The sequence below is a fragment of the Capra hircus genome, chromosome 4, assembly GCF_001704415.2.
Source record: "Capra hircus breed San Clemente chromosome 4, ASM170441v1, whole genome shotgun sequence".
NCBI classification, from domain to species: Eukaryota; Metazoa; Chordata; class Mammalia; order Artiodactyla; family Bovidae; genus Capra; species Capra hircus.
The window spans coordinates 25,008,436-25,022,932 of record NC_030811.1 but is presented as its reverse complement, the minus strand read 5'-3'; the positions used below and the strand labels follow the sequence as shown (position 1 = coordinate 25,022,932).

General features: G+C 35.1%; 1 protein-coding gene and 1 pseudogene across 4 annotated transcripts in view; one reads left to right on the top strand and one right to left on the bottom strand.

Moving 5' to 3' along the window:
- Window positions 1–14,497, top strand: part of MKLN1 (muskelin 1) — a 379,727-nt gene that overhangs the window by 308,422 nt on the left and 56,808 nt on the right. For all 4 annotated transcript variants that reach the window (XM_013963507.2, XM_018046917.1, XM_018046919.1 and 1 more), the window contains 3 exons: window positions 3,639–3,851; window positions 11,119–11,340; window positions 14,190–14,319. In XM_013963507.2, coding sequence (XP_013818961.1) covers window positions 3,639–3,851; window positions 11,119–11,340; window positions 14,190–14,319 — 565 coding nt within the window. The remainder of the gene's footprint in view (window positions 1–3,638; window positions 3,852–11,118; window positions 11,341–14,189; window positions 14,320–14,497) is intronic.
- Window positions 1,536–2,455, bottom strand: LOC102168514 (annotated as a pseudogene).

The following is a 14,497-nucleotide window of genomic DNA, read 5'->3' as shown; positions in this document are numbered from 1 at the left end:
TCCAGAGAAGGAAATCACATCCCACTCCAATATTCTTGCCTAGAGAATCCCGTGGCCAGAGGAGCCTGGTGGGCTGCCGTCTATGGGGTCGCACAGAGTTGAACACGACTGAAGCGACTTAGCAGCAGCAGCATCAAACTTTTGCCCTTTTAGCATCCATTGATGGAACTGTTAAAGCTTTCTCCAAAGTGGTTGTACTGTTTTACATTCCTTCCAGAAATGTATGTGAGTTCTGGTCGCTTCCTATCTTCTTTCCCTGTTTGGCACCTTTTTCGAGAATCAATGGAGTATATAAGTATATTTGTCTTTTAGGATATTCGAATCTGCCCCATTATCTTTTAATCTATTTATATTCCAATGTGACTTTAGATCAAGTAGTATAAGACCTTTTTGTTCTTCGTTTTAAAAATTGTTTTGATTCTTCTAAGTCCTTTATATTTTCACATAAATTTTAGAATCGTGTCAGTTTCTAACACTGTTGAAATTTTGATTGGATGTGTGTTCAGTCTATAAATCAACCTGGAGATAATTGATGTCTTAATACTGAACCTTCTAATCCATGAACAGGGCTAAATTTCCATTTATTTGAGTCTTACTCATTTTCCTTCAGCACTTGGAGTTTGCAGATTAGAGGTCTTTTTTATTAAATGGACCCCAGTATATTTTGCTTTTCCTTGCTGTTGTAAATGAAACTTAAACATTTTTAATTTTCAACTTGTTTCCTCATAATATACTGAAGTAAATTGATGTTTTAATATTTTTTGTATCATCACTTTTGTGAATCCACTTAATTATTTCTAATAGTTTGTCTTTTGTTCTATGTTGATTTCTTAGGATGTTTTAAACAGTCCTCTGTGAGTAGAGATGATTTAACTTCTTTGTTTCCACTCTTAAAAAAAATTTTTTTTAATGTCTTACTGCACCAGATGGACATCCTTATTTCAGATCTTAGCAGGAAAGCATTCTGTATTTCACCATTAAGTGAAAAATTAGCCTTACGAATATGTCCGTTTTATCTTCTTAGTCAAATTTTACTGTATTTTTCATGATAGTTCTTTGTTTTTTTTTAGTTTCTAGTGAGCCTGTTTTGATGGTACTGCTTTCATTTCTGATACTGGTAATTTGTATTTTCTCTCTCTTTAAAAAAAAAATTAGCCTTACTACTGGTTTATAATTCTGTTAATCATTCTGTTATTTTTTTGAAAGGACAGAAAACTGTATGAGTTTTCTCTGTTTTTCCTTCTGTTCCCCAGTTTCTTGGTTTCTCTTCTTTATTCCCGTTTTTCTTCTTAGTTGGAAAGTAATTTGCTCATCATTTTAATAGCACTTTTGCTAATTAAACTGAAGCAAGAAGTTCTATTATTCTCCTATTAAAACTTCAGATTTCACACTGTAGGAAATATGGCATAGATTCATTATATGTTGCCTCATATTTGTTTTTGAAATTGCTTAATTACAGAGGAAATTGTTTCTTTTTTCTTTTCAACCAGGTAAAGAACTTTATTAACTTTCGTTTCAGACTTTACCCCCAGGCTTCTTCAGCTTAATTAGCTGCAAAGAATGAATTGTATAAAAGCAAAAAATGCGAAGAGCTGCATTGTCTTGGGGCTTAGGATTAAAAATACTAGATCTAGATTTTATTAGATCCATAAAATTTTAAAGAGCAGTCATAATATAAGATAGCAACTCCCAATAACTTCTTCAAGATTTATCTTCTTCAGAAGTTGACTCGGCTTACTTTGCTTCATTCTTGGAAGCTTCATCAAAATTCTCCGCAACATCTAGAACTTGCTCATCATCATCTTCTCCCGTGGCAAGTGGTACTTTTCCATCCACAGATTGTTCGACAGAGCCTCAGCGCCTCTCATTAAACTGGTTGGACTCTCTGTGCCAAACAGGTTTAAGATGCTGGGTAGCATTTCTCTCAGCTGCTTTGTCTCAGCATGGCCTGTAACGGTGAATGTCTTTGCTACCAGAGAGGCCTAACCTCTAGGGTTATTCAGGTGAATCACTGACCCTTGGTTTGTGAACATCTTCACCTCTTCAATACCAGAGATACTGTTTACCTCTGACTTCTTTAAGGAGAACTGAAATTTCTTTATTGTCTGTTGTAACTGTTCTAAGAACCACCTTCTTCTTTCTGCTGACAGTTTTTTTCCCACTAATGTGCACTTGTGCTTGCCATTTGGTGAGTTTATTCTGGTTCACGATCATTTCTTTCATACTGCTGGAGCAGAAGTGGGGCTTCCCTGGGGGATTAGGTTTGGTGCTCATGGGGCCTCCCACAGACCAGCTGAAATTAGATGCACACGTGTGGGGACACATCATGGCAGCCAGAGCGGAAATTTTTTCTTAAATAAAATTTCTGCCTTTCTGCTGCAGATTTTCCTTGACAAAAATATTTAACAATAATCTTAAAATAGTAATTAGCGTGAATACTCACACGAATGTCAAACTGTTTTTCCTGTCTGATATTTTTATTCCTTCATCTAATCTAAATAATACTGGATTACTCATCCTATAATACTACTTTTTTATGTCGTATCCTTCTCTAGAAATCTGTAATAGTTCTTTAATGCTTGCAAGATTATATTCAGTTCTTGTCAGTCATTCACAGGCTTTGTATTTCTCCCTTATACTTCAACTCTGCTGTTTCTGTGGCAGGAATTCTTCGTCTCAGTCATAACTGCACATACTGTAGTGTATTTTTGCTTTTGTTTTTCTTATCTTGCATACATAGTGATAATATAGGTAGAATTTAGGAGATATTTAACAAATACAAGATATTTTTCCTTTTCCCTCTTTCAACTAATCCAGTCCTACCCAGCTGAAGTTCCATTTTTCTTTTCATGAATTCTTTTTTTTTAAGCCTATACTACAATTTTTTTTAACCTTTTGTTCTGTCCTGTGATACAAGTGATCTCAACTAATTAATTTCTGTTGATAATATACTGTTCTTCATTTTGTTCCCTAATTAATGTAGCTGAATTATTTATCTTGTCAGGAGAGTCAATTTTATATAATACAAAGTGTGGAAGAAGTAGTGAAAGACTTGGGTTCTCATTCTGCTTCTTTCACTAGCTTACTACCTTCAGGAGGCTATCTTTCTTCTTTGAGCTTCTGCGTCTTTATTTTTTAAAGGAGAACATCAAACTACAAGTTTTATTAAGGTTCCTACCAATTATTAAATTCTAAATATTCTTGGAGTATCTGTTTTATGCTAGATTCTGATGAAGTGTACAAAAATATTTTGAAAAACCAAATGTGTCTTTGAGTAGACTGACATGTACAAAAGAAGTAAGCTCTGTACACAAATGACTAAAATGTAATGCAGTATACATTAGAAGCCATAGAAGTGTTATAAACAGAGTGCAATAGAATAGAAAATAGTTGTTCTCATGTTTCCTGGTAGAGTTTAAGCATTTCTAAGCTAAGATTTGTGTCTCCTATTGCTTCTTTTATTTTTCTGTAGAGACTTAAGTCTAATATTGGATATATATTAGTTGGACTTGATCAAATTTCTGAGCAGACCTGTTCGTGAAAGTCAGCAAAAAGAGGCATTTAATTTTGTTTTGTATTATTTATTCTTTGAATTTTCTTTCTTTCTTTCTTTCTTTTTTTTTGTTTGCTCTCCACAGAATGGTCCTAGTGCTAGATCATGTCATAAAATGTGCATTGACATTCAACGAAGGCAAATCTACACTTTGGGGCGTTATTTGGATTCCTCTGTGAGGAACAGCAAATCTCTGAAAAGTGATTTCTATCGTTATGACATTGACACAAACACATGGATGTTACTCAGTGAGGATACTGCTGCTGACGGAGGACCGAAACTAGTGTTTGATCATCAGGTTTGGTGCATAGATAACTATATGATGGAATTAATTAGTGCTTAGTCACTCTTGCTGTTCGAATTTCAGATGTTATGCTGAGTTTTCTGTTAGTGATTTCTACCACAAATACCTATGACAAATAATAAAAGAAACTATTGTTTCAGTAGTTTAAAGTTATTCCTTAAATTTTTTTTCTCTTATTTGGTACAAAATAAAGTGGTAAGATCTCGGAACACAGTCGTTAATTTATGAAAACTTTACAGAGAGTAGAGGGAGCAAATCATGTGAGGAACTACCATGTAGTTCTATGGTATTCATAAATCATAACAATAAATTTTAAATTGTTTATTCTACATTCCTGAAAAATTTTAAATTACTTTATAATGAGTTCAAGGATTTGAAATGTAGAGTGTTTCTTCCAATGCAAGTACAGTATATTCACTTTTGTATATAATCACACACTCAGTATAAGATAGATAAGAATTTGGCGTGTACTAGATGAAGTTTAAATTCAGGACCAGTAGAAGTCATATAATGATGTTGTAAACAAGAAGAGTACATATTGCAGTCTCATAAACCATTTAAATATCAGTGTGTGTATAGCTCTCATCATCCCTGTTATCATTGTTATCTTTGAATCCTTTTTTTTATTTTAAATTCTCATTTTGTATCAGTTCAGTTTAGGTCAGTACTACTTCAAACTAAAGAGTAACCACTTTGAATTCAGTAGGCAGTTTTGCTTGGTTCAGCCCATGTCCAAAGTTTTTGGAGTATGGGGAAGAAAAAGACTTTTTAAAAAATCTATACTATTAATGAACAAAGCATTATATCAGCACTTGAGAAATTGGGGCGTGGTGCTAGAATTTATGACATAATCTATGCCTAATACCTAGGCATTAAAACCAAAGTCTTTATTTACTGCTTCTTTGCCAATTTTTGTTAATTCTTTAAAACTTTCCTCCTGCCGTATTTATATTAACAAGTAGATTTTATAGGAGAATGGTGAAGGGAGTGCCTTATATGCCTACCGAGTATGTGGTGTGTGGAAAATAAAAAACATTAGTCTTGAGAGTGCTCCCCAGATTGAATTTGTAACTTGTGCTGGCTGTACATAACCCAGCTCTGTAAAGCTTTGCACTTTCCTGCTGACGTACTCAGTGTTGTTCATGTAGAAAATAAGAACTCCAAAAAACTTAGACTTGCTCTGATCTTTTAAAAATAGAACATCAACAGATAACGTTATTAGGGAAACAATTTATTTTCTTCCAATTTGTTCCAAATATCTTTTCCAAAAGATGCTTATGTTTTTATAGGTTCAAAAAAAGAATAACTTGTAGTCTGAGGATATCGCATATGTTGTGCTCATGTGGGCCTGTTTCTCTTGACTTTGGTTAAATAGAATGTCCCCTGAAGCCTAGGTTCTGTTAAATAATGCTTCATTTTTAACTCATTAGATGTTATTAACAGGACACTAGGGATGAAGAGGCCAGGATTGCAGTGCTGATTCAGCCAGTGGCTATTTCTGTGACCTTGAACAATTAACATAATGTACTAGCATACATTTTCTGTTCTGTTTCATGCAAATTCAAAGTTATGAGTTGGAACCGACTCCCAAGTTTGTAACACCTAAGATTTGACACTTAACATTCAATTTGAGAAGATCGTGAGAAAGCTAGAGGCCTGAAGATATGTTTAAAAATTACTTTGCCATTTTCAATTTTAGCATATTAAAAAAATTAAAATTCAGAGATTTTTAGATTTCCTAAGGACATAGTGGCAGCTTAGTGCTGAAGCTTTCCATGTTGTTGCTTTGTGTGATTCTTCAGGAACCATGAGAACCAAACAAAAAGATTTTTAAAAAAGGAAAAAAAAAAACAAGACAAGTCACATATTCAGCAAAACCAGAAGCCAAAGAAAACCCACAACTCCCAATTCCTTGTAAATTTAGCAGAAACAACTGGAATACCCAGAAGCTGTATTGAAGCTCACAACTGTTTAATGGGGAGAACTGTGAATGCAGAGGAAGCCTAGCAGAGGCACATCTTAATGGAAGTGTCATGAGCAGAGCAGAAATTGAACTCATTGCAGCTAATGAGGAAATCAGTTAAGTAGCATGGGGGCTTCCCCAATAGCTCAGTTTGGTGGAGATTCCATCTGCAATGCAAGAGACTCGGGTTCAATTCCTGTGTCAGGAAGATCCGCTGGAGAAGGAGTAGGCCACCCACTCCAGTATTGTTGGGCTTCCCTTGTGGCTCATCTGGTAAAGAATCCACCTGCAATGTCAGAGACCTGGGTTTGATCCCTGGGTTGGGTAGATCCCCTGGAGAAGGGAAAGGCTACCCACTCCAGTATTCTGGCCTGGAGAATGCCATGGACTGTATAGTCCATGGGGTCACAAAGAGTCAGATACGACTGAGCGACTTTCACTTTGACTTTTCACCATGTGGAAAATGCCCAGCAAGGCCCATAAGAGGTTTGGAAACACCATGACAAGTAGGGACAGTGGCTTGTTCTACATGTCCATTGAAGGAACTGGGGGAGCTCAAGGCTCAAGATAGAGCCCCCTAAGCCAGATGAGATTCAGTTAGAGAAAACATGGCTTCACAGAAGCTCCATATTTTGAAGAAGCCATGCAATTCATTAGAAATAGAGGAGGAAGTCCTTGAGAAAGAATATCATACCTCCATAGGAACCTTATATTATCTGGTGCAGGGAAATTCAGCTCAGTTAAATATGGGAAACCATATTTAAATGTTATTTAAATATGAAAAACTAATAAGTAGTAAACAGTGTAATCAGTAGTAAACAGATCAGTAGTAAACAGATCTTTAGTGAAGTACTCTAAAGGGAAACAGTGAAAGTAGAAACAATAGCAGAAGCTTTCTTTCATGCTAACAGCAGATGAAAATTATATTCCAATATTCTAACATAAATTAAATGACTTAATGAAACTTGAAACTCTGAAGAAAACTACAAGGCATACATTCAAGAATGCAGATGAGATGGCCAAATAATCAAAGCAGGTGAAACTGGGCCTGGTAAATCTCAGGGAAGAAATTGAAGAAAAATATAGTAAACTTCACTAGTTTACAAGGAGCATAAAGAAGACTGGGTAAGGGTCATAAGAAATATAAAAAGCAGATAAAGAAAGCAAGTATGGATATAACAGCTAGCTAGGAAAGTATAGACAGAAAAGACATGCAAAAGAGAGCCAACATATACATTATTGGACACATTAAAGAAGAAAACCAAAACAGTGGAACAGAAGAAATATTTATACATTAAGTTCAGGAAGAATTTCCTCAAGAAGGAAACCTATTGCACATAGTGTAAAAGGATGTGTTATAGCTAGAGAAAATTGCCCTAGGCATTCAACTCTAAAAAATTCAACTGTGATAATATATTAGTGACATTGAATTTCAAAGATAAAGAAGCCATTTTGGGGGAACTAGACAAAATAATCCAGAGGTGAAACAAAACTAGTATCAGATTTCTCTACAGTTACATTCAGTGCTAAGAGACGGTATCTAGAAGGTTTTCAAAGAAAAGACAGTATGAGCCAAGGACTTGACATAAAGTACTGGAAAATGTAAAATGAGCTAATCAAGAAATGACAGGAGGAACTTCAGTCACAAGATTGCAGATCTTGGCTTACTGACATTCTCCCTGGGCCAGTGTGGATCATTGAACATGCACTTTTACCATCTTCCTGCCCAGCATCCTGTGAAATGACAAGAGAATACATCAGTAATTGTGTAGAAAAACAAGAAAGATTGCCCTTAGGGAACTTAAAATATTTGAGGGAATTCCTGTGAGTTAGAAAGCAGGTAGAATTAGATCTAACCAAAATAAACCACAACCTATAAGACAGCAGCAACTGGAGTCTCACAGTATGTATTTTGGGGCAAACAGTACATGATCAACTGGGGATGAAACAGCTGGACAGTTTCCAGTTTGACCGAATCGCACTGGACTGTGGTCATTATTAACAGGTCAAGTGTTCAGTGTGGACATTGGAGCTGGGCAGATAAAGCAATGGAGAGCTGCTGCAGCACCCTTCACAGCGTTATGTCTCGTCTTGCCCTACACAGTCCCTTAGGTAGACTGTATATGCAACAGGCAGATGAATAGGGGTTCTCAGATACGAAGAAGGCTAAAACAGTAATGCCCAAATCCAAATATTTGAAGGTAATTTAATACTACGAGACAAGAGATACTGAACTCAACAAATTAAGACTTAAAAACAGCTTGTAGTGTGAACTGAAGACATCTTTAAGTGATTAGAGCAATTCAGGAGGCCATTGCATCCATGAAAAGGGAATATATAGAAAAATTATCAATTAAAGATTTGATAGTGAAATTTAAAAATCTCAGTAAATAGATTAAAAAGCAATGTGGACATCCTCACCTCTAAATGGTTACTAAATTATTACATTTCTCTCTGAAATTATGAGAGAAAAATTAAACAAAAGGACCTGAAATTCAAATATGCACCTGATAGTTCTAGAAAGAGAATGGAAGCCAAAAAACAAACAAAAACCCCACACAAGGTAAAAATGAAGAAAATTATCAGAACCGAAGAAAGATACTTTTCAGAATGAAAGAAATTCCTAGTAAAGATCAGGATAAGTGAAAAATATCCCTGCCTAGATACTTCCTTAATGATATTTCAGAATCAAAAAAGAGAAAATCCTATAAGTTAGAGAGAGAAAACTGGTTACCTTCGAGAGTAATAAGTGTCAGACTCCTAGGTGGCACTAGTGGTTAAGGAGCCGCCTGCCCATGCAGGAGACACAAGAGACTTGGATTTGTTCCATGGGTCAGGAAGACCCCCTGAAGGAGCAAGTGGCAATGTGCTCCAGTCCTGGAAAACTCCATGGACAGAGGAGAGTGGCAGGCTACAGTCCATGGGGTCACAAATGCATAACGTACACAAGAATCAATTTAACATGAGGATTTTTGGATGTTGCTGGGAGGTAGGGTAATGGGTTGGACAACACTACTTAGAAAGCTTTATAATAATTTCTTCAGATTTTGTGAGGAGGAAATTAATTTTGAACCTACCCTAACCCTAGCCAGCCTTGTGTTCATGTGATAAAGTAAAATAAGATACTTTCAAATTAAAAGACAGTTGGGGATAGATGTGAGGAATAAGTGGCTATCCATTATTTATTTGATTTTAGAAATTAAATGCCTGTCCTGACAGAGTAGACTCAAGATTTCTTGAGGGAAGAGATACTGTGGATTGCATAGTTGAATAAGCCATTGGATTTTCAAAACATTTTTCAGAGATAAAAAATTGAAACCATAAACTGATGAACAGCAAAGTTTTCTGGAGTGATTAAAACTTGTTATCTGATAATCGGCCCTCACTGAAACTAGGTATCTTACAGGGAACACCCAAGCTAAAGGAATAAAATTATTTCTATTTTGTGTCCTGTTTGTTCTAAGATATGAGAAAGACTCATCAAGCTACTGCAGTATCTTCCTCTGTCTTTGAGTTTGGCCTGCTGTGCAAGAAATAGCTACCAAATAAAGATGTTTATGCTTCTCTGATAACAAATGAGAATAGCCACATCAAAAAGAAAGTTAAATACCCCCAAAGGAAAGAGAAATGCCCTTTGTAGTCATATTGAAGTAGAACCATAAGGGCTAGATAACAGAGACTGAACAAAATGAGTATGACTCTGTGAATTTAAGAAAATGAAAATACGCTCACATTATATGTGTCCCTCAGCAATGTATGGATTGCTTTTCATGATATAGTTGGATTGCTTGGATATAATGGATTGCTTTTCATGATATCATTTAAGATTAAAGCATAGGATCACTTTTCTTCTGAGTGCCAGGGACATGAAAACTTTGACATCATAGTTTTTGAACTGTGCTCCCCAAGATTTCACCCCTGGGAATTACAGATTTTCATCTTAATTTATAGAAGTCTGCCAGAAACCTGGGAAATGGCAAGTGAGTGAATCTTTAGTGGTAAAGATTTGGAGGTGCTAGACTAGAATCCTTTCTTCTTAAGATGAAATACTAATTTTAAAATAAGCTTTATTATTATTTAGTTTTTTGGTTAAAAACAATACCAGAAATAGATAAACAGCAGAAGTAGTTTGATAGGAGGAGAGAACTGAACATATAATGCCTAGTATTTGTGCTTTAGCAACAACAAAAAATAGATGTTTTATGTATACAATTTATTACTTAAGCATAAATGCCACTTGTATTCAGTCTCTGATTACCAACTTGTACTTATGTATTCTTTGAAATAGAATTTGTTTCTTATTTATTGTCCTGTGACCAGTGGCTGTTTTCCCAGAGATATTTTTGTAAAAACAATCTTGAGTTGAAAGAATGGAAGAGTCAGGGTTGGCTTTTGAAGATGAATTGCTTGACGTACCTCAAAGAAAATTAAATTTACATATTGTGTTAAAAAGAGGCAAGATTCATCATACCACAGAAGTCAGCCCAAAGATGGATTGCTGCAAATGTCTTTTCGTATGTTTGTTTTGGTAAAAACATAACTGGGAGAATTTTGTAAAATAAATGCCAAATGATATAAGCTACATCACTCTTATTCACATATCCTTTCTTTTATTAAATGGTAGCAAGAGGAATAGAATGCTTGCCTAGAATGGAAAGGGCTTCTCAGGTGGCACTAGTGGTAAAAAACCCACCCTGCCAATGCAGGAGACATAAGAGATGTGAGTTCAATCCCTGGGTCGGGAAGATCCCCTGGAGGAGGGCATGGCAGTCCAATCCAGTATTCTTGCCTGGAGAATCCCATGGACAAAGGAGCCTGGCGAGCTACAGTCCATAAGGTCTCAAAGAGTCGGACACGACTGAAGCAACTTAGCATGCACGTACTAGAATGGAAAAAAGGGAGTTTTTATAAGGAGGATATGATCACGGTTTACCCGCAAAATATGTTCAGTATTAAATCAATAACTAAATTATTTTTGGTTGATTTGGTAAAAATTATGCAACTTGAGAAAGCATAAAACTCCTTAATCCAACATATTTTCTTCTCACTGGGGGAAAAAAAGGAAACCTGGATCGATTTCAACCTATTTTGAAATCGATCCTGAATCTCTTCCATGTAGTGAGCAGAGCAGGATTTTAATATAAATTAATAAGTGCATATAATAATCAGGGATGGTATTTGGTATTATTAAGACAATATTCAGTTATTTTAGATTCTAAAACTGCACACATTGGTTTAATTTTAACTCATACAACAGGAACAGTCTAAAGCTATTCAACCTGTTGTCTTGTTCTGTAGATGTGTATGGACTCGGAAAAACACATGATCTACACCTTTGGTGGTAGGATTTTGACATGTAATGGCAGTGTAGACGACAGCAGAGCCAGTGAACCACAATTCAGTGGATTGTTTGCTTTCAACTGTCAATGTCAAACCTGGAAACTTCTTCGAGAGGACTCCTGTAATGCTGGTCCTGAGGACATCCAGTCTCGGATAGGACACTGCATGCTCTTCCACTCAGTAAGAATATTCTGTACATTGTCTTATGTTATTTTGTCATGTATCTCTCAATAGGAAAATAAGTGATGCAATCTAATTCTTCAGTAAGAGAGCAGAACTTTTCATTAGAAATGAATAAGTGTTGACAATGATAAGGAAAAACAAAACTACCTTTATTGGTGAACTGTTTGCTAATTATATTTCCTATCAGCCTAATAATTCCTAAGTAGTTATCTCAGCATTTTTATGACTGACTTCACTGTTTATATGTTGTAGCTATTTCTCTTTCTTACATAGCTTTTTACTTACTGTTTTCTCTTAGTATCTGGAAGGTTGATTTTATTATCTGTTCTTATTTTCTCTTTTGTTACTCTCCATTAAGTGCAAAGAATTAAGAATTGACTTTATAGAATTGGAATTAGAATTTATCAGCAAAAACCAGCATACAGACATTTAATTTTTTCAAGTGTTATAATGAGAACATGGGCTCCTGCTATGAACAAAACTTTAAAAATATACTATGAAAGATGTTTAACATATACCAAAGTGGACAGAACAGTATAATAAATTCCTACGTACTTATTTACCAGTTTCAACAATTACTATTATTCTATGTCTATTCTTAAATTTTATTGTGTTGGGTATTTTAAAGCAAATTCCAGACATTATATCATTACGACTATAAATACCACAGTGTGTCACTAACATAAAGATTTTTTAAAAACATAATTGTAGTATGGTTATGCTGCTGCTGCTAAGTCACTTCAGTCATGTCCGACTCTCTGTGACCCCATAGATGGTAGCCCACCAGGCTCCCCCGTCCCTGGGATTCTCTAGGCAAGAACACTAGAGTGGGTTGCCATTTCCTTCTCCAATGCATGAAAGTGAAAAGTGAAGGTGAAGTCGCTTAGTCATGTCCGACTCTTAGTGACCCCATGGACTGCAGCTCACCAGGCTTCTCCGTCCATGGGATTTTCCAGGCAAGAGTACGGGAATGGGGTGCCATTGCCTTCTCCGAGTATGGTTATGAAACCCAACCAAAGTAAAAGCAATTTCTTTATATCATTTAATACTGCACTGATTTTTCCCCTGCCATGCTGAAAAATACTTTTCATAGTTGGTTTATAAAGTCAGGATCCAGAAAAGGTCTGTGTATTGCATTTGGTTGTTGATAGCTCTTAAATTTCTTTTAATCCATGAGAATACTCCCCCTTCCTTTTTTTGCCCTCCTCTGTATACTGCTTATTTGTTTAAGAAAGTCTCATGTGTGCTTTGGAATTTCCCATGTTCTCAGTTTGACTGAATTTTATTATAGTGTCATTTAACAGGATCCTCTGTTTTCCATATTTCCTGTGAGCTGGTATTTAGATTCAGAGGCTTAATTTTAGATTCCTCTCCTTTTTTGGGTGGGCCAAAAGGGGACTTGCAAGTATACTTCACAGCTGATCCGATTATAAAATATAAAGAGCATTTAATGTCTAGCTGTCACAACTTTGGTGGTGTTAAAATTGTTCATGTGGGTTTAGGTGTTATCAACCTGATTGATCAGTTATTAAGTTTCCTATCAACTTTTTATCTAATGGTTTTAGCAGTCACTATAGTCTATAGTCATAGACTAGATTTTAGTAGGGTTTGATGAGTGGTCATTTTTCTAATTATCTTTTTCTTTATTTATTAACTGATTCTGCTATAAAAACTTATCCTCATTAACTAATTGGCTACTCTAATATGTAAACCACACAGGATAGGTAATATAAATATTTTGATTCTTTCCCTCTATTGTCTTTTCATTTTAATGAGCTGAGGCTCCAAAATTTACCAATGAGTTTTTCAGAAGTATTATTATAAACTCATGGATTTTTATGTATTTGATATATTTAACTTGCTGTCATTATTCTTTCTGATTCCCTAATTTTTCTCCATCTTTGACCAGTGGGAGTACCCATGTCCTAGTATACCTTTGCATATATACACACACATATATACATATGTCGTTTTTAGTAAGAGAAAAAAAAATCATGAGTTTATACTGATATATCCAAGTTAAATTTAAGATTATAGAATTTAAAATTTTATATCTTTGTTTTTGTGAAACTTTATGGTTAAAATCCTACTTCCTGATGATATGTTACTTGCTCTTTCTATAATAGCTTACTGGATAGCAAAACTAATAGAATCACTGAATGCCATTTAAGATTTCTTTCTGATTATTTTTCTGTTTAGGATATAGCCCACTAGGGATGGGTAGCCAAAAAGAGAGAATTAAAGTCACTAGAAATACTACTACTTGTCTGCATGATCATGTGTCTCTGTCCAGTTGTATCTTTGTATATAGGTTTTGTATATAGGCTTACTTGTTTCTGTTTTTTTTTTTTTTTTTTTTCCAAATTTCAGACATTATTTTTTCTTTTACTTTTATTTTCTAATTAAGGAAAAATATTTACATAGTTCTCAAGGCAAAACTGTCATTATGCTGTTGGAGAGATACGGTTATTTTCCCTGTCTTTCTGTTCTGTTCCTTTCCCTGTAGCTAATTATGTTGTTACTAGTTTCCTTTGTTTCTTTTTGAAGAAAGAAACAAACACAACACACATTCCTTTTTCTCCTTCCATACACAGAGGTAGCACCCTATATGCATTACTCTGCACCTTGGGGGGTTTTTTTTTTTACTTCAGTAGGATATCCTAGCGATTATCCCTTAGCAGTATATGCAGAGCTTCCTTTTCCACTTTATACCAGTACAGTAAGTACTTCATTGCATGGAATCACTCATAAATTACTTCTCTAGATGTTTAAATTTTAAAAGAATTATTCTGAATTTTTTGTGAAAATGACTTTTTTTTCTTCTTTCCCTTTTTTTTATTTTACAGAAAAATCGTTGCTTATATGTATTTGGTGGCCAGCGATCGAAGACCTATTTGAATGATTTCTTTAGTTATGATGTGGATTCTGATCATGTAGACATAATATCAGATGGTACCAAGAAAGACTCTGGAATGGGTAAAGGCAATTAGTGATTCTTCTCTCATGTCTTAATTACTTCAGGTAGAAGACTATAACCCATTAGCTTTTCTTTCTAACCATTCTTAATGCTTTTCCCATTTGCTTAATCAAAGTAATTCTGAATAAGAGGAAAAAAGTCTCTACCAGCTAAATTATTGAGTTCAACCTGTTTAAA